Here is a 21,090-nt window from a genome sequence, read left to right as displayed (position 1 = left end):
CCTGCTAGTGAGGTTTCTATTTTGGGGCTCATTGGTGAAATCTCAGGACAGCAAGGACATGCAACGATCATATACATGATTCTTACAGTTGTGATAAACAGCCTTGTTAATAGGAGTATTTCAAATGGGAAAGTTCAGCAAGGCATAAAATGTGACTGTTGAAAAAAAAGCCTTGATGTGGTGTAAAATCAGAGCACTGCATCATTCAATAAAATATTTTAAACGACAGAGGCTTGCCAGAGATTGTCATGCATAGTGAATTACATGCATAAAAATCTAGGGAGAGTTCTATGCAATGGGAGGCACAATAGACATCAATTGGCTGAGATGCTGAAAATTTTCCTCAGCTGAGCAGCAGCTGCACTTGACATTAAAGCATTGAAAGCAGACCAATGTCCTTCCATCTGGGGACCAAGTTCTTCTAAAATGAATGTCACATCCAGCTAGGTTTTTGCTCATGTACAAAGAGATCCTTTATTTACAGCCTAGAGAATCTTTACATAAAGAGGCGCTCAGACGATTAAAAATTAATTCAGCAATTTACAAAAAAAAAATTGCGACTGAACTAAAGCAGCTGACCCTCGTTTTTTTTTAAAAAGACATCTCAGTTTGTTCAGGCCTACAGTGCCAAAGCCAGAGCCTGGAGCAAGCTCAGGCTGCTCAAGTTGGCAGCTTGGTCAATGCATGAGATTTAAGATCAAAAACAAGTGAGTTAGAATACAAAACAAAAACAGAATTACCTGGAAAAACTCAGCAGGTCTGGCAGCATCGGCGGAGAAGAAAAGAGTTGACGTTTCAAGTCCTCATGACCCTTCGACAGAACTTGAGTTCGAGTCCAAGAAAGAGTTGAAATATAAGCTGGCTTAAGGTGTGTGTGTGGGGGGGGCGGAGAGATAGAGAGAGAGGGAGGTGGAGGGGGGGGGTGTGGTTGTAGGGACAAACAAGCAGTGATAGAAGCAGATCATCAAAAGATGTCAACGACAATAGTACAATAGAACACATAGGTGTTAAAGTTAAAGTTGGTGATATTATCTAAACGAATGTGCTAATTAAGAATGGATGGTAGGGCACTCAAGGTATAGCTCTAGTGGGTTTTTTTTAAATTACAAAACCATTTGTTTAGAGCAAGATAAGTACTATTACCTTTTAAAAGTCAAAATGAGGAAGAAGGAAATAAGCAGAAGACCTATTCACAGGTTTACTATTTTTATCCATTACAGGTATTAAATAGAAGTCTCAACTAATCCTAGAAACAAGATTTTTAAAAAAAGATTTTTAGAATTCTGCAGGAAATTCCCCAAAATATTTGTGTGATATAAAATTAAACTAAGCACTGACATTAGAAAAAATTCTGTAGTATAGTATAAGCGAATCTCTTAGTCTCTCCCCACCACCATCTCTCCAACCCTCTCTCTCCTGAGGGTGCTGTCTTTTGTTGGGGTGTAAATTCAACAAGTATTGACTGCCTTCTGATACTCTGAATTGTCATTTGAGTGGGTATGAACAGGCTGTTCAATTTTGATGGGCATTGTAGAGGAAGCTGACCCTGTCCTTACCCAAGACGCATTTTCCATTGGGGTCACTGGATAACGATCAGAAGCAGGAACTCTGGCTGATTTCCCCCTGCCTTAATGTAGAGTGACTGATGCCTTCTGCAGCCAACCTACTTGAGATTAACAAACTCAACACAGACCAGGAACCTGATCTTCTTCAGTCAATTCCCTGAGAAGACTCGAAACATAGTCAACCTGATGGAAACCAGGAGAAAGCCCTTGGTCTGAAAATTCCATTTAAAGTATAAACAGGAGCTCACTAAATGAATAGCAATGTTAAACACTGCTGAAAAAAGATAGGGATCTACTATAACTTACAATCACAAACAGGAGCTATTATCCAATGATGTACATTGTTCTCTTTGGTCAAAAGTTCACTGTCAGATGTGAGCTAGCAAAGTAAACACCCAGGCCTTCCACCACAAGCATTGCAGTGATCCTGGGGAGTGGGTTTTACTAGATACCAGTGCAGCAATGGTAAGGAGCCATTGCAGACATCACTCACATCCTGTCTGGCATCTTAGCTCTTAACCATCACTAGTTTAGGCTCTCCAAGGACACAGAATTTATACTAATGTGCAAGTGCATGTTGCTTCTAGTTTGAGCTCCCACCTAGGGTTGCCTCCCTTCACAGATTGTCCCAGAAATTAAAGATTAATTGCCTGGACACTGTTGTGAGTTGCCCTGGACAGAAATCATAAGGATGCTTGCCTTCATTCATGCTGCAGCTGTATAGAACCTTGCTTATGCCACACTTGGAATATTGAGTGCAATTCTGGTCGCCACATTACCAGAAGGATATGGAGGCATTGGAGAGGGTGCAGAGGATGCTGCCTGTCTGGAGGTTATTAGTTATGAGGAGAGGTTGGAGAAATTCAGATTGTTCTCACTAGAGCGAAGGAGATTGAGGGGTGACTTGATAGAAGTTTACAAAATTATGAGTGGCATGGACAGAGTAGATAGTCAGAAGCTTTTTCCCAGGGTGGAAGAGTCAATTACTAGGGGACATAGATTTAAGGTGAGAGGAGAAAACTATAAAGAAGATGTGCGGAGCAAGTTTTTTATTTACGCAAAGGGTAGTGAGTGTCTGGAATTCGCTGCCAGGGGAGGTGGTGGAAGCAGGTACAATAGTGGTGTTTAAGAGACAGCTTGACAAATATATGAATAGGATGGGAATAGAGGGATAGAGACCCTGGAAGTGCAAAATGTTTTAGTTGACGGGCAATATGATCGGCACAGGCTTGGAGAGTCAAAGGGCCTGTTCCTGTGCTATACTTTTCTTTGTTCTTTGATATTAAAACATTAATTTGTTTTGTGATGTGGACTAGAACTGTACCATGTTAATCTTTCCAAAGATAAACCAAGTTGACACTGGGCGAGGTGTCACTTAATTCAATTGTAAATTACTTTATTCTACAGTAGAACCACAGAATGGTTATAGCACAGAAGGAGGCCATTCAGCCTGTCAAACCTGTGCTGGCACTCTGCAAGAGCAATTCAGCCAATGCCATTCCCCTCCCCTTTTCCTCATCGCTCACTCAATCAGTTCATCCTCGATTTTAAGAATTTGCTGCATTAAAAAGTTTTTCCTCATGTTGCATTTGGTTCTTTGCCGAGCACTTTAAATCTGTAGACAAATCATTCAGACCACTGAAAGTCCGTCAGGGTAATCGGTTCACCCATCGTTAGAAAAATATAAAGAATACATGTATCACAGTGGGTGGAGTCTTACACAGGGTGAACAGATTTCCCTTCTGCCAGGATAAATATTAAAATGGCTTATATCCAAATTCCTTTTGTGGAAGAATGGCCAACACATCCCAAACCCTTTAATTTCATTCTCTTTGTTATTCACATCAGAGAGAGATCAAAGTTGCTTCACTGCACATGTCTGCATGAAATTCAGCCAAATTCTCCACAATCGCTGATGTGATGTGTCGTGATATCCCTCACAAATCTTTCAATTGTTGCAGATACTGAATGCTACCACTTGATTCTCCAACAAAGCACCCACAAGAACCTCTGCCCTTTCCTTGCTCTCAAGAGTGTCCATCCGCTGCAAATCCAGTGCCCATCATGGCTGAAGAGGCCAACCAGAGACTGTACAACAAGCGATGCAGATCTTGCATGTTAGTAATTGCATATGTCTCCTATTATAATGTTGTATTAATCTAGCACAGACTCCAAGAACTTCTCCAGATTCTCTGAATTTAATGATCGCTCCGGATTTTTATAAGGCTATCTTCTCAAATATCAGGAGCTTTGGTCCAAAGCTTGACCTTAATTATCTCCCGTTAAACCTAGGATTTTCCTCATGCCTTCAGATCATTATCTGTAATATAATTTTCTTACAGTAATATCTCCTGGCAGAACCACACAACGTGATTTTTATCATCACCATAAGGATGATGGACAATTCTGTCAGGCTGGCAATTAAGCAAATCCCCAATATACATATCTAAGCTATGTTTTCCCTTAAGAAATCCACCTACCAAACAAAATGACCACTGGACACACAGCCATGTAACACAAGAAAATTGTCCTGAAAAATGTTCTCTTACTGTCGCTTTCCATAGATGCTGCCTGACCTGCTGAGTATTTCTTGCATTTTCTGTTTCCATTTTATACCATCTACCAGCAGTTGTGCCTCTTTCAATTATCCCTCCAATTGTTCCAGGTTCTGAATCAACAATCTCACTCATGAAAGGGCATGGGGTGGCTGGTGTGGGAAATGGAAAAATGTTACACTGGTGCAGAAGAGTCTGTTTTCAGAATTTGGCACTGAGGCACATTGTTAGGCTAGGAGGAGCTTTACTTCATGCCCAGCTATGTTGTGCATATAGAACAAAATGACGGGTAGAAAACAATCGTCTGCTCTATCAAAGCTGCTCCACCCCTGATGCCTGAGTCACTCTGATTAGACAGCCTCTACCCTTCAGCAGCTATGTAATCCTCTGGGACAGAGACAAAAATCCTAGTTGAAAATCCAAGGTTAATTAGAGAAATAAAATAAAATCTTGAATAAACAGTCCAGGGAGTGCTTGATACTGACACCATGGGTGTCAGAAATGGGAAGAGCTCCTTCAGGTCAAAAACATTCCTCACCTTGATGCCCACAATCTTTTTTTTTATATAACAAGCTGTCATATCTGCAGTTTAGTCTCTGGTTGTGTTCAGGCTACTTGTGTGGCTCACAGCTCAAGATTCACCACTGCAAATCCCCAGGTGTGATCAAGCAACCAGATCAGGTGTGATCAGGTGGAGATTTTCAAACTGCTGGTTATTTGCCTGTTTTCTGGCGCTATACCATGGAATCTGGCGCAAGATTTTTTGTATTCATTCAGGGGATGAAGGGGTCACTGGCTAGGCCAGAATTTATTGCCCATCCCTAATTGTCCTTGAGAAGGTGGTGGTGAGCTGCCTTCTTGAACCGCTGCTGTCCATGTGGTGTAGGTACACTCAAAGTGCTGTTAGGAAGAGAGTTCCTGGATTTTGACCCAGCGACAGTGAAGGAACAGAGATATAATTCCAACTCAGGATGGCGAGTGGCTTGAAGGGAACTTCCAGGTGATGGTGTTCCCATGTGTCTGCTGCCCTTGTCCTTCTAGATGGTAGCAGTCATGGATTTGGAAGGCATTATCTCAGTAGATTTGATAGGGCAGTTTCTAAGGCAAGAGGAACCTTCAGTCACTCACTACAACCCTGGTGTGCCACAGCCCCCTTGTACCTGAAGCAAGTCCATACAAGATGCTGTTGTGTTGCTTACACAGTGTACTACCTAACATTCTGTCAGTGAACACAACACTGAACTCACTACCTCAAAAATTCCCCATGTTGAATGAAAACTTCTGGGGAAATGTCCTCTCCAACAGTGGGAGGAGGTGGTAAACTGGATACATGTTAAATTACAATGGATATGAGGGCATTAGGAGAACTTCAGTGTAAATTTTGACCAAATTTTTGGCAATGTTACTTGATCCTCTCATGAGGATCTGGCTCTTAGCTGTAACAGTTGAAACGTTTTGGCCGCATTTACCTAGCTACACACCGTAGTAAATGGCATCCCCAATCACAGCCCTTGCCACAAGGCAATCTGCAACTATGTAAACCCTGCCATTATCATCAGAAACTACTGGAGTTGAAATTGGACATGGGCATGGACACAAAACTGGTGGGTTTGCAATCACTGCCCATCATACATCACTCCTGATATTCAACTTATTAAAATGCATGGCTACAAGGGCAGGCCAGAGGTTGAGAATCCTGTGGCAAGTAACTCACCTGCTGACTCCCCAAAGCCTGTTCACCATTTACAAGGCACAAGTCAGGAGTTTGATGGAATATTCTCTGCTTGGCTGGATGAATGCAACTCCAACAACACTCAGGAAGCTTGACACCATCCAGGACAAAGCAGTCCACTTGATTGGCACCCCATCCACAAACATTCACTCCCTCCACCATTGACGCATAGTGGCAGCAGTGTGTACCATCTACAAGATGCACTGCAGCAACTCACCAAGGCTCCTTAGACAGCATCTTTCGAACCCACGACCACTACCATCTAGAAGGACAAGGGCAGCAGATACATGAGAACACCACCACTTTGAAGTTCCCCTCCAAGTCACTTGCCATCCTGACTTGGAAACATATTGCCGTTCCTTCACTGTCACTGGGTCAAAATCCTGGAACTCCCTCCCCAACAGCACTGTGGGTGTACCTACACCACATGGACTACAGTGGTTCAATAAGGCAGCTCACCACCATCTTCTCAAGGGCAATTAAGGATGGGCAATAAATGCTGGTCTAGCTAGTGACAGCCACATCCTGTGACTGAATAAAATAAAACTGAATATTGGGCAGACTCTATTTCAGGCGATCCATGCTTTGTGTCTCTGACCCATAACTAATTTCACTCCCAGGTGTCTCTGGCTATTGGCAGGCCCAGCTATTCATACGGGTCAGGTGCTTTGCACACCACTTCTTCCTAGTCAACCCCAGCACCATTCAAGTTCAGTTCAGTATATATTTTCTCTAATCATTTGACCTTACAGATCCAACAGGGATGGTCTGCAGCCAGAAAAAAAAACCCAGAAATTTCTCGTGCATATTGACTTATGTAAAATTGTCTCTCCATCACCAACATAAAAGGAGAGCAAATCCCAAAGCACACCACAGTACATCATAGTATCACTTCATAAAATCAGTTTTACCAGTACACAGGGATAGTGAGAAATATCAACCTCAGGGCCGTCATTTTTTTTTAAAGTGCTGGGTGTCAAATGTTAAAACAATCTATGCTTATGCGGGGCTGGAAAGAGAAAGAGTGGGTTGTTGGCTATGAGGTTTACGCAAATACGAAGGTGGAATGTTTAATGTTCCGACTGGTTTGATGCATGAAACACCAACATAGTTACGATGTTAAGGTCACTTTTTGATCTTGATTAAAAGAAAGATTAGAAGGGCTACAGAGAAAACAAGTAAGCTGATTGGTTGATGGGGGAAAGAGAGTTTTGCTGTGTGAAAGCTGCAATTGTCGGCACTCCTCTGAACTCCCCTTTCTCATTCTCCTATGCTGCAAGTTCTACAGCTTTTCGCCATTCCACTCTCTCCCCATATCCTCACCATGCTGAAACCAAGGCTCACTGCACCTTCTTCTAATCTTTCCCCAAAATCTCAAAATGGCACAACTCTCCCCTCCTAAAGTAGAACTTAGTGTCAATTGACCATCATTTCCTGGTTTTCCACATACATTTTAAACATCTCTAACCCTAAATTTTCTTCTCTCTTCTCCCAGAGATGTTGATTTTTTACTAGGATACAGGTTCCCCAGGCATCAGCCACTAACTCCGCTACCCACTCCCCCCTCCTTTGCATATTTCACTCATGTTGACAGGTTGGGGACACCACTGCCCAATCCAGTGCAGTCCTTAAGTGTTAGCCCTGGGTCAGTGGTTGTACTTTCACCTCTGAATTAGAGGATTGCAGAATCAAGTTCTACTCCAGAGACTTCAGCACATAATCTAGGCTTGACACTTCAGTGCAGTATTGAGGGTGCGCTGAATTGTTAGGGGTGCTGTCTTTCACTTGAGATGTTAAATCAAGGTCCTGTCTCCTGCCTCTGGGAAGAGCAGGGGTGTCTTCCCAATGCCCTGGCCAAAATTTAACCTGTTTCAGTGCTGTTGGTTGAGGGACATCTGGTCACCTCTCTGTGCTGCTTGTGGGAGCTTGCTGTGCACAAATTGAGGATAGCCCAAGGATCACATGCTAATCATAGCCCCTCATTGCCCATACTGAGCTAATTCAACAGCAACAAGAACCTCCCAAGTGCTTCAGGGGAGCGCAATCAAATAGAATTTGACACTGAGCCAAGTAAGGCGATATTAGGGCAGAATATCTAAAGCTTGGTGAGAGGGGTAGGTTTTAAAGAAGGAAAGGTAGAGAGGTTTATGGAAGGGAATTCCAGAGTTTAGGGCTTGAGAAACTGAAGACTTATTGAGTGGTAGAGTAGACTTGAGGGGGCAAATGGCCTACTCCTGCTCCTATCTCTTATGATCCGATGTAAGGGTGGAGCAATTAGAATTGGGATGTTCAAGAGGGCAGAATTGGAGAAGAGCAGATATCTACTCGGGTTGCGGGCCTGAAAGAGATTACCAAAATCAGGAGGGGGCAAGGTCACAAGACAGATTTTTAAACAAAGATGAGAATTTTAAAACTTAGAGCCTTGCTGCTCTGGGAGGCCAATCTAGGTCAGCAGGCACCATAGTGATAGGTGAACAGGACATAATGTGAGCTAGAACACAGGCAGCAGAGTTTTAAATGATCTCAAGTTTATGGAGGGTTTAACACGGGAATCCAGCCAGAAATGCACTGGAATAGTCACACCTAGGCATAACAAAGGCACGGATAAGGGTTTCAGCGACAGATGAGCTGAGGCAGGGAAGGAGTTAGATGATGGTAGAGGTGGAAATAAATATCTTAGCGGTGATACATGTGTGGGGGCTGGAAGCTTATTTAAGTGTCAAATATCAGGCCAAGTCTGCATACAGTCTGATTCAGCCTCAGAGTTACCAGCACAAACTTTAAAAGCATTTTTGGGATTTCCCTCATTACTTGAGAAGTGACAGTACAAATGTTTGAAACAAAAAGGAAAAAAGAAATCTAGCTCCTTTTTCCATATCAATTACAAGGACATTGACATAGGGAGGTTTATTCAGGGTAGGACACACAAGGGGCAGAGAGAGAGGGAGCATTCCCTCCCACTTATTCAGACACCTCGTGGGTCCCAGAAACAATATTGAATAAAAAGCTAAGATTTTTTTAAAAACCAAAGAGATTCAACCAATGTCACCATCTACTCCTGACACAAAGCATCATAAAAGCACACACCAAAGAAAGATTTTAAAGGCAAGATCAAAGCTCTCCCTTTGCATTAAGGTACGCCATCACTGCTTAAAGCAAAACTTGCAGGAAATTATAACTTTTTTAAAAAAAAGTCACCGCCCACCATATCTTAGGAAGAAGTTTCCCAATTCTTCCTACTGGAGCTGGAGATGAATTGGCCCAGGCACGGACAGAGAATTAGCTGATTGAGAAAGACACATGGTTGTAGAAGATACAGAAAAACACTTTGATCTCAGTTTGCAGCAGCAGCTGGGACAACGCCCAGAGTTACAAAAAAGAGAAGTCAGAGAAACATCTTATCAATGAGAGGTCGCTGAGTCCTCACTTGAAGTTACCGGAGAACAGCAGGTTACAAAACCAGCAACAAACTGAGACTCTTAAACACCAAATTAAAAAGTTGAACTTACTCTATTTTTCACCTCTGCTGATAGACCGTAAGCGGGTCCGATGTTAAACTGCTTACTAGACATGTTGCTCAAGGCTTTCTAACGTCGCTTTGAACACAGGCAACGGCGAAGTGGCTACGCTCTTTGATCAGTTTCAGCAAAGTGAATTTCACTGCGAGTTCCTCTCTTCCCCCCACCCGCTCGGCGAGCACGTACCTATATATGGGCACAAACTTGACAAATTCCAGGCTGGGCGGAACTGCCCTCCCCTCCTCCAATTCTGTCTAAATCTTTGGGTCATTCACTGAGAAAAAGCTGCAGGAAACAGGGGCAGACAGGAAACTGACGTCAATCTCCAGTCACATCACCTTTTCACAACACCCAGAACACATCATGGGATTGTACAGAGAAGCGATCAGGGGTTGGCCCAGTCCAGGTGGCTTTCTAATGAAGTCTTTACCTGAAAATCTGGAGTAAAATCAGAAAATACACATCAGGACTGTCAACAAATAGTATATTGAGGTTTCAAGAAAAGAACTAACTGGGAAATTGGTTTCTTTCACACAGAGGATGGTTTAAGTTGAGGGATGCATTACTGCAAGTATTGAGTCGGAGAGCCTGACAATTTCTAAAAGGGAATCGGATCTTTACTGAAGCCGACATGGGAATGGATAGCAGCAGCAGTAAGGGGCTGAATGGCCTCCTCTGTGCTGGACCTTCCATTTCATCATAATTCGAGGACATCAAACTTACATTTAAGTCACAGACCAACTTTGTCTGAGTATAGATGTACTTATAACATTTTTTCCACCTCCACTTTGCCCAAGTGACAACTCTTCATTTGTAAATTCTGACAGCGAGCAATTGGAAGGCTGCTCGCCCACAGGGATGTCTCATCTGATCTTGAGCATGATTTAATCCAGTATCGACAAACACGCAGACACACAAGGCGGATCACCCCCGATTTGCACTAAATGTCGTCGTGGGCGTGAAAAAAGACGTTTTACCTGCAGGCTGTACTGGCATATTTTCGCACCGTATGGTTGCCTTCCTGCCTCATTAATTATGCAGCCACGGGAAACACGTTGTCTCACTGGCAGGCAGCCTCTGAATCGTCCGCCACACCATCACCTCATCGTTTCCTCACTCCAGGTGTCATATCTAAACTGCAGCCACGCACACGATCCTTGACGCTTGCAGCCCAGGACTGCTCCAGTGAAGACATGGCCCTGAAAGCCAAGAAGAGTTTAGTAACCCGTCACTGGAATGTCTTTCGGAGGCCCACCGTGATGTCCTCCACCCTCACTCTGGCTGCAGGAGGTTCAGCAATCTCACCACTCCAGTTTGGGAGGTGGTGGCAGTGGTGGTCAGTGCCAACACTGCACTGAAGAGGTTGATCATCCAATGCAGAAAAAGGTTGGATGATCTCATCTGTGCTGCCAGGGTAAGGCAACCATCTCATCACTCTAAACTCACACACTGACAAGCCCATCACACATTCACTGGCATCTCACTCACTGCCAGCTCAAGGGACCTCACTGCTCACTCTCTGACACATGCCCTCACATCTCCATCTAGCCTCATCTCCTCCGGAGACTGACACACCAGCCCTTCTAGCTATATTGTCTGCTCACACCAGCCATGACACACGCCGCCAATGGGAGCAGACGATTCTGCCCATACTTTGCAGGAAGGAAAGCAAATGGGACCAAGATCCTTGGCTAATATTTTCCTTCACTAGGCCAAGTGTTTTGAGGGTAACTGCAGCATCCAATATTCAGATGCTCAGTGTGAAACAGGCCAGGAAGCTCCATGCAGGTTCAACCTCTTGGCCAGGTGGGGGTAGGAATAGTAGAATTGAAGTCAGAGGCCCAGGTTAAGAAGGTTATTTTCACTAGTGACTGCTCCTGCTGGGAAGGTGAAAGTGAGACCAAGCTCAGCTGTGATGCTTTTTGCAGTGGAATAGCCTGCCAATACACGTCGTCTGGACTCAAGCAATGAAGAATGGCCACATGGGTAGGGAAGCCAGCACTCCGAGGACTGTCCCCTAGAAAGGAGTTAGCCCCATCAGGAGATAGGGTTGCCAACTGTGATTAAATGTTTTCCTGGAGGCTTCATCACCTGATTTGCCCCAATGCCCCAGCCATTATTCCACCAACACCACCCTCCTTATGAAGCCCCTTCCTTCCTACACCAATTAGAAAGCAAAAAGACTCATTGCCCAATTGAATGATGCTTGACTGTCAGCCAAAGAGCCTTTTTCCCATTTTCAATAATTTTATTGAAAAAATCATCCATTCATACCATCCATTCTTAATTAGCACATTCGTTTAGATAATATCACCAACTTCAACATCTCTGTGTTCTTTTGTTCTTTTGTCTGTGACATCTTTTGATGATCTGCTCCTATCCTAACACCACCCCCCCCCCCACTTCTCCTCCACCCACCCACTCCCCCCCCCCACCTTAAACCAGCTTATATTTCCCTCTCCTTGTAAAGAAAGATCAGTTCTGTTGAAGGGTCATGAGGACTCGAAACGTCAACTCCTTTATTCTCCGCCGATGCTGCCAGACCTGCTGAGTTTTTCCAGGTAATTCTGTTTTTGTTTTGGATTTCCAGCATCCGCAGTTTTTTGTTTTTATTTCAATAATTTTATATCTGGTAAAAAGAAATGTTCAAAAATGACAAAAAAAAGCAATCGGTTTTCATGTCCCAATGATTTTTCTTGAGGGTTGCACACAGCAGTGTTCTGGAGATTGATCTTCTATTTCTGGAGACTCAAGACCAATCCTGGAGGGTTGGCAACCCTGTCTGGAGAGGTGAGGAAAAAGAAACTGAAGCACACAATTAAAACTAAGAGCACTCTGACAGGGAAGATTATGTAAAGAAAACTGAATCAGAAGACTTTTCCCTTGAGAGGATCTATCCTCTAATCAGCACTGTCAGGAAATGCTGCACGAGCTCAGGGACTGAATATTTGGAAAGAAAGAAATGCTCATATGTAAATGACATTATTAAAGTGACATGATTATTTCCAGTGCTCATCTGAGTGTACTCAAATTATACCAAATGAAATGTGATCAGGAATGCATTGTCTGGATGGGTGGTGGAAGCAGATTCAATCATAACTGTCAAAATGGAATTGGATAAATTCTTGAAGGAAATATTTTTACAGGGCTATGGGGAAGGCACAGGGCTGTGACACAAACTGGATAGCTCTATCAAAGAGCCAGTACAGGCACAATGGGTGGAATGGTATTCTTCCAGGCTGTATTATTCTATGGGTGTTTCCAGCAATCAACTGAATTCAGGCAAGTGAGGTATGGCAGGTAATTCGCAGTGACAAGTTAATTCACAGCACAAAGGTACTGCCAGTTTAGAAATCCAGTAAATGGGTAATGGATACCTGGGACTCATTACAAGGCCGAGTCTAATAGATACTTGCTGTTGATGTTTGATAACAAACACCAAAAGATTGATAATCATTTTTTGAATCTCAAGATGAAATTACAATTTTGAATCCCTGCCAAAAGATCAATATTTTTTAATAATGTGGAGGTTGTGAGTGTTATGCCCATATGGAAGTTTTGAAGAAGATGGACACTTTACTTTTAAAAAACAGAATGTAGAAGGACAATTTACCTTGACGCAAGATGGAGTCCAGGGGCCAGGTGACCTTCTTTGTGTTTTCTGTAGAGATGCAAGGACTAACTCTTTTCTGGGCATGTCAAAGGAAGTCTCTTAAAATGCAAAATACATTCCCAGGGGTTGATGACTGCCTCTCTCCATTTCAGTTAATTTCAATAATTTAGGAGACCCAGAGTAACAATAACTGATAGACTTGTCACCCTCATGGAAATGGAAATGCAAACAAAGATATTTGGAGGCTATTCATAATTGGAATGTTGATGGGTATATTAAACATTCCCCATTGTGTGACAATTGCTTAATCCATCAAATCATTTGTGTGGATAATGGGAACACTTTTGTCACTTGACAAAAACTAGCTTATGGCAAGGAACATCCGATTAAGTGAGACCTTGTCAGACGAGGGCTGTCAGCCTGGGAGATAGAGACCACAGAGGGAAGAGATCTCACCCAGAAAAAGAAAGGATCATGCCTAGCATTCCCATTCAGACTGAGAACATGCAGGTATCCATTTTTAAAATTGAATTACAGAGCCAAGCCAGAAACAAATTCCTGTTGCCAGGAGTAAGTCACAGAATTGTTACAGCACAGGAGGCCATTTAGCCTATTGTGTCTGCACTGACTCTCCAAATGAGCAATTCACTTAGTGCCATTCTCCCACCTTCTCACCATAACTCTGCATATTCTTCCTTTTCAGATAACAATCTAATCCCCTTTTTCATGTTTTAATTGAAATTGCCTCCACTACACTCTCAGGCAGTGCATCCCAGATCTTCACCAATTGCTGTGTGAAAAAGGTTTTTTCTCGTATCGCTTTTGGCTTCTTTTGCCAATTACTTTAAATATGTTTCCTTTCTCAATCCTTCCATGGGCGGGAACAGTTTCTCCCTATCTACTCTGTACAGACCCTTTATGACTTTGAATACCTCTATCAAAACTCCTCTCAGTTTTCTTTTCTCCCAGGAAAACAGCCCTAACTTCTCCAATCTATCTTCATAATTGAAGTTCCTCATCCCTAGAACCATTCTTGTGAATCTTTTATGTGCTTCCTCCTGTTTCTTTCTCTGTTTTCAGTGAACCAAAAGAGAATCACCAGGCTTGCAATGTTTCCAGATATCATCTCAAAAAGTATGAGCAAAAATGACTTTTTGGATTCCAGAAAATCTAAGTGCATACTACCTCATTTTGTAATCATCTTTCCTTGTGTACGCATGTGTTTTGTGGGTGAGTGAGTGGGTGCTGTCGTGATTACATTTCAGGTATTGAGAAAATAAATATCTATTATTTTGTTTAATTTATACCTATGAGAAAACCTGTCTTTTATCTGTCCTTGAAAGTCACAGCACTCAAGGGGTGAAAACACTTATTTTTAAAATTACACCTTGTTATGGTCAGTCGAGAGGAGAGAGGGAAAATTATCACACACCTTTCCCCTGTCTGTAAGTGAGAAGCTTTTCCTGTTAGTTTCCTTCTCTCTCCTGAAAACACTAAACCATAGGGGTACCAGCTGGTCTGGTGTTGACTGGCCTCTAGTACCTCACCCTAATGGCCATTCTTTATGCATGATCTTAGGCAGCATGTCAGCCAAATTTTGAGCTGTGGAGGGGCAGGGTATCCCTTGCAAGTCCAGTCCTGTTCTCTTCTAAGTCCATGTACATTTGGACTTTCAAGAAGGAATCGTGAGTGGAATTTTTTCCTCCCTAAACCAGGGGAAGGAAGGTGTACTATAAACCCCTGGCTGAGATCAGCCAACTCAGGACAAGTTGGAACTTTCCTGTTCTGTATATTTCAGGATCACAAATCTTAGGGAAACTGCTAGGGACCATTCAGGGCACTTATGGGGGTTGGTATAATGGGCTGTGACACAATCACCTTGAGTCACTGATGCTGTCTAAATTGGGCCAGACCATAATGGCACTAACTTCCCTGAGGAGGCTCTCTTCCTCCCTGTTCCTCTCCATGTGTGGCAGAGTCTCCTCCCAGATGTGCATCTCTCCATCTTCCTCCGGAATGAATGACCTTGTAATACAGTAGTGACTAGAGGACTTGATGAAGGCCAGGTTAGAAATCAAAATCTTTATTTTGAGAATGTTTTGCAAATTAAATAATTATTACAAAAGACCTTTCCTCATCTACATTTCTGGATAAAGGTTTTAAAACATTTAGGCATTCCTGGACCACAGAAATATAGAAAAAAATTTCATAAACATGCTTTCAGTTGTTAACCCTCTCTTCTCTGAGTGCAAATTTGAGCCCGCAGTGTTATAGGATCCAAGCCAGTTAGTGAAGCAGTAACCAAGACACAGAATTTTTCTTTATTAAAAGAGTTTATTGACTTCTTCAGTCTTACAGCTCACCTCCCACTCTATCCAGTCTCCCAGCTATCCCTTATTTATTATATCCCTCAACGAATACCCATCACCTGTTTCTCTTAACCTTAACAATGTAATTTGACAAGACATTAACACATAATCCCTATAATCTAAACTTCAGTACTAGGGAAGTGCTATTTTGTCAGAGATGTTGCTCAGTGGGAAACGGCCCTTAAGCGGTCATTAATTGGCTATTTAAGGGTCTCAGTTGGTGTAAAGCCTAGACCTCCCCCATCCCACTTAAAATTGCAGAGAGATCAGAGTGGGTGGGAGCCCAGTGGGAATGCCATCCAAGGAATTTATCATTTCCCCCACACTGCCCCCCACCTACAAAACCGCCCGCAGTGGAATAAAATTTTGCTTACACACATAGTAGACACACATGCACACACAAAACAGGAACAAGAACACTGCAGACCCAAATACACACAGGCACGTACACACATACACACAAAACAAACACGTACACAGAGAGTAAGACACAAGCCTGATGCACAACAGACTCAAAAAAACAGCAGGCCCAAACACACACGCACCATGCAAGAGCACAACACATACAACAATTTGAACATATACACAGCACATGCACATGTCAGACACAAACACATTTAAACATGGGCACATAGATAGGTACACACTAGACAGATACATGTACTCATTCATGCTGAGACATAAACAAATATATAGATAAGGCAGACAGAGAAACACACATATACACAGAGACAAATGCATAGGCATACATGACACGATTGTGCTCAGCTTTTGATGGGAACTATGCTGAGCAAGGAGGAGCTAAGTGGAGCTAAGTGGAGGATGCAGTGTGTTTAAGATTGCAGGCTGTACCCTAGAAGCAGCTTCTGCAGCTGCTCTGTCAGCTCCACTGTTGGGATAGATGAATATAGAAACAGGATAAAAAAATGCAGAAAATATAAAGAGGGACTGTATTAAAAAGCACCCCCAACAAAAATGTTAAGAATGAGAGGATTAAAGGTTGACTGATAGTTAATGGGATTATTGTGAAAACAACATATCAACACACTGCTGAAACCTCCTTATGGGATTGCGGTTGCTCAAATGTAAATGCCAATGGGAGGATGGCATGTTCTTTGGCAGAGAAACAGTAGCCATCTGCTGTGCATATGTGGCAACAAATGCTGACGTACAGAGTAACAGAAGGATGCACAATACTCACTGATAACATTAGCTGCCTGATAACACGAGACACATCTGACTCACTGAATGTCTATTGATGTGTGGCAAGTTTCACCATCTTATGCAGAGTTATTCATGATTTCCTCGCCTTCTTTCCCTAAGCTGCTGACTCAGTGTCTCACCCTAGTGACTATTTTTCAAGTGTGAGCTTCGACGCTGAATGTCAGCTGGCTACTCAACTGCGTGAGGCATTGTAACTACGCTTGATTGTTTCCATGCTCTGTTTCCATGCATGCAGAAGCAAAACTCCCCCTTCCTTTTACCCAGGGGCAGTGAGGCCAGTTGTAGACTCATTTCACCTCATACCACACAGGTCAAAATCAGTTAATTTAACAGATTAGGCATGGGACCTGGCGTGCATGTGTGTTTGTCAGTGTTTGTGTGTATGTAAGTGTGTTAATGTGTGTTTGTATGTGTATGTGTGTTTGTGTGTGTGTTTGAGTTCACGTTTGTGTGTTTACTTATGTGTCTGTTTCTGTGTGTGTACATGTGTGTATGAGAATGTACACACACAGAAACAGACATATCTGGGTTTTGTCCATATCTGGGTTTTTGTGTTAATGCTGTGTATGTTTATTTGTGAGTGTGTGTTCGTTTATGGTCATTAACACCCCAGACAGTGAATTTACTTAATAAGCTATAGTGGGAACCAACTAGCTTCTTTCAAAAAACGGAAGTCAGCTTTCTCCGTTTGAAGGCCTCCTTCATCAAATTTGCAGTTGTTTGCTGATTGTTAAATCAAAGAACTTGACCCGTCAGATGTCCAATCCACTTTTGGGAAATTCAACAGGTCATTCAATTGCTATTTCATACTGTACCAGCTATGTCTCAAAGTGACATTTCAATAGCCTCTCCTTCAGCGATCAGAGTCTCTGCACAGTGACAAATAATATTCCCTGCACTCCCGTTCAACAATCAGTGTTCCATTTATAGAATCCAGCAACATTAGAAGGAGCAGAATGCAGCTGCAATCATAAACAATGACCTTGATATTCCACACAGATTCCGTTCTTCACTTTGCTGCAACCAGCATCTTTTGCACTCACATATTGCCGATAGCAGCTCTTCTTACCTTCTCAAGTCCCAGCCTACTTCCTTTTCCTCATTATCCTGCATTCCTCACTTGAAGGCTCTCCTGCAGTGGTGGCATAGTGGTAATGTTGCTGAATTAACAATCCAGAAACCCAGGCAAATGCTCTGGGGACATCGGTTCAATAGTGGAATTTGAATTCAGTTAATTTGAATTTAGTTGTTGTGAAAAACTATCGGGTCCCCAAACATTCTTAAGGAAGGAAATCTGCCATCCTTGTCTGGTCTGGCCTACCTGTGACTCCAGACAATGTGGTTGACTCTCAACTGCCCTCTGAAATTAGGGCTGGGCAATAAATACTGGCCTTACCAGTGACACTGATATCCCATAAAAGAATAAAAAAAATGCTAGATGCCTTCTGGAACCACATTTGAATGGCTATTATGTAAGAGTTGGCTATTCAACTGTGAGATGCATCTCAACAGAGCTCAATTTTGTCACCGTCATTGTCAAGCTGACACAGGCACACTTTCCAGCTGGGGTCTCCTGATTGTGAACAGAAATGAGAACCCGAGAGAGTTGAGACCAAGGCCGGAATTTTCTGTTCCCGTTGGAGGGGGGCATCGTGCTGGGCGTGAGCTGACAATATGGCGATGAAGCCAAAAGTTGGTTTTTCGCTGTCGTGAAGCCAGTTTGAGATTGTTCGCTCCATACACAGGGATGTGTATGTCACTGCCGCATGTCGGAAACCTAATTTCAATTCTTTAGCATTTCATTAGAAGCCCTGCTCGCCGGAATCATCACCCCATGCTGGATCAGAGAGGCATAATCACACCAACGTGTTTCACAACTGTACATAAGCGACGTACACATGGTGGGCTGCACTTCGCTTGGGACTTCAAGGTTTGTTTGCCTACCTTGCTTCGAGCAGCACTCACGGTTATTAGCGCTAGGCTTTGCAGACTGCAGCAAATCACTTTTAGAAGGGCTCACGGGCAGGTCTCTACCTAGCAGACCATCCGTAAGGCAGGGGTGGCTTTTCAATGGCTGCAGGTTTAAGGCTTGCCTGGGGAACGGGGAGGAGTGGCCTCAGGCAAGAGAAGAGGCTGCAGGGCGAAGGCTGTGTTCGGCAGAGGGGTATCCCAGGGTGTGTGGTGGAGGCAGATTGATCTGTGCAAGTGGCCTCAAGATGGTGAGGGCTGAGGAGGCCAGTCTCCATTGGAGATGAGGCCAGATGGAGATGTGAGAGTGTGCGTGAAAGAGTGAGTGGTGATGTTCCTTGAGTTGGCAGTGAGTGAGATGCCAGTGAAAGCATGATGGCCTTCTGAGTGTGTAAGCTTAGAGTGATGAGATGGTTGCCTTACCCTGGTGGCACAGATGAGATCATTCATCCTCTTTCTGCACTGGATGGCCAACCTCTTCTAGTAGCATTGACACTGACCACCACTGCTACTGCCTCCCAAGCCAAAGTGGTGAGATTGCTGGACCTCCTGTGGCCAGAGCGGGGGTGGAGGACATCACAGTGAGCCTCCAAAATGCATTCCAGTGATGGGCCACTGAACTCTTCTTGACTTTTGGGGCCATGTCTTCACTGGAGCAGTCTGGGCTGCAAACATCGAGAACTGGGTGCACGGCTGCAGTTTAGATATGGCACTGGGAATGAGGAAACAGTGAGGTATCAGCAGGTGATTCAAAGGCTGCCAGCCAGCGAAACAGCGTGTTTCCTGAGGCTGCTAAGTAATGAGGAAGGAAGTGGATGATATGGTGCGAAAACCTGACGTTGTTGCCGGTGGGTAAAATGTCTTTTTACATTTCTGCAACTGCACTCAGTGCAAATCTGGGATGATTCAGCCCCAGAGTCCTGGCTGAGTAATGGTAACTCACACCTTTCGGACCTGTGTGGCTGAGTATGGTGGTGCACTTATATACTGAGCCATCAGGAGCACTGACAACCTCTTCCAATATACCTGCTAAGCTGCTGCTTATTTTGTAAATGTTTAGTCCATATCCTCAATAGAGTTGCGAACTCCAGTTGAACCTATTCCTGGAGCTTTCATTTCATGAACTCTTGCCTCCAACTGCCTCACCCAATCAAACATTTATTTTTGCCATATTTTCGGTCATTTTTACAACAAATAAACAAATGTGCTCAAATAATGTAAATAAAATATGCAATTATTTTTTAAGACTTCTGCAATGTTTTCCCTGGGTTGATTTGCAACTAGCAGATTAATCTTTAAATCCAGGATACTCCAGGACAATCCTGAGGGTTGGCAACCCTAAATTAGTCATGGAGACTCCAGCTCTCTCTGACAGCAGCATGGATCATTCTGAGTGAGTTGAGCAATACTGCCTGTTCCTGATATTATCTTTGATTTGGATGAGGCTAAATCTACTTCCTTGTTTTCCAGCAGCATCTTGCTGACAGGGATCATGTTTCAGTTGTCACACCAACTTAATTCCCAGATAAAGTGCCCGAGTTGTATATTTTTATGACAGTGAGTTCCTGCGTTCAAAATGAATTGTGTGTACTCTCCCTTGGTTGTTTCGAGCTCTCCCTTTGCAAATTCTGGCTCAAGGTGAATCTTCCCTCTGTATATTTGGTCCTTTCTTCTCTCTCTACTCCTCCCCACTTGTACCCCTCCTGCCTGAGAAAAATTTGCTTCAAAGAATGGAAATGGCCCCTAAGTAAACATGCTACATGCTCTGGCACTAAGACATATTTGAGTGGGGAGGCTGGGTCTTACAGTTGTCTGGAGTTTCCCTGGACTAGCGATAGAGCAACAAAATCAACCTGGGTTCCAGAGCCTGGTCACTATCTAATACCCGTCTGCTGAAAGATTAAAATACATATAAGACTTGACATTTATCGTAGGCTTATTCACATATCTCAGAAATATCCCTCAAAGTTCTCCGAATGAATTTTCAAATGCAGTCGCTTGCCTTGTAGGTAAAGTGCAAGCCTGTGGGCATTGTGTGAAGCTCTCCATAGTTGAATAGCCCATTGGCTCAGCCATGAAAAATAGGTGAGGCACAAGAGGGTGGAAAGCGCCAATGGAACTGTAACCCAGTAACTCTGGAACAGGAAGAGGGGAAGACACTTTATAGATTGGAGCGTATGCAAGGAGAGCCCACTACAGAAATATTTGTGGGGGCGCAAATCAGTGATAAGAACAGGATGAATTGATGTCATGTCCTTAACTAAACATTCTAGGGTGCTTGACAGAGGAAAAAGTAAATAAAGGAATTGATGTTGAGCCAGGGGATTGGCTTTTCCTGATAAAAACAAAAAACTGCAGATGCTGGAAATCCAAAACAAAAACAGAATTACCTGGAAAAACTCAGCAGGTCTGGCAGCATCGGCGAAGAAGAAAAGAGTTGACATTTCGAGTCCTCATGACCCTTCAGCAGAACCAAGAGTTGACGTTTCGAGTCCTCATGACCTTTCAGCAGAACCTTCTGTTCAGTTCTGTTGAAGGGTCATGAG

The 21,090-nt window shown here is 43.3% G+C and overlaps 1 protein-coding gene across 4 annotated transcripts in view; it reads right to left on the bottom strand.

Annotated features, from left to right (window-relative positions):
- The window catches only part of LOC121287094 (calponin-2-like), a 29,628-nt gene extending 19,213 nt beyond the window's left edge, over positions 1 to 10,415 (bottom strand). The window contains exons 1-2 of one of the 4 annotated variants that reach the window (XM_041204615.1): positions 10,348 to 10,415; positions 9,709 to 9,808 (exon numbers count right to left, since the gene is read on the bottom strand). In XM_041204615.1, the coding sequence (XP_041060549.1) occupies positions 9,709 to 9,808; positions 10,348 to 10,400 (153 nt within the window). In that variant the 5' untranslated portion in view covers positions 10,401 to 10,415. Of the gene's footprint in view, positions 1 to 9,361; positions 9,682 to 9,708; positions 9,809 to 10,347 lie in introns of those variants that run through there. The other 3 variants (XM_041204617.1, XM_041204618.1, XM_041204616.1) reach the window with 3 other exon arrangements.
- Positions 10,416 to 21,090: the final 10,675 nt, after the last annotated feature.

This window comes from Carcharodon carcharias, chromosome 14 (genome assembly GCF_017639515.1).
Source record: "Carcharodon carcharias isolate sCarCar2 chromosome 14, sCarCar2.pri, whole genome shotgun sequence".
NCBI lineage: Eukaryota > Metazoa > Chordata > Chondrichthyes > Lamniformes > Lamnidae > Carcharodon > Carcharodon carcharias.
This window is presented reverse-complemented; position numbering and strand designations above follow the sequence as displayed.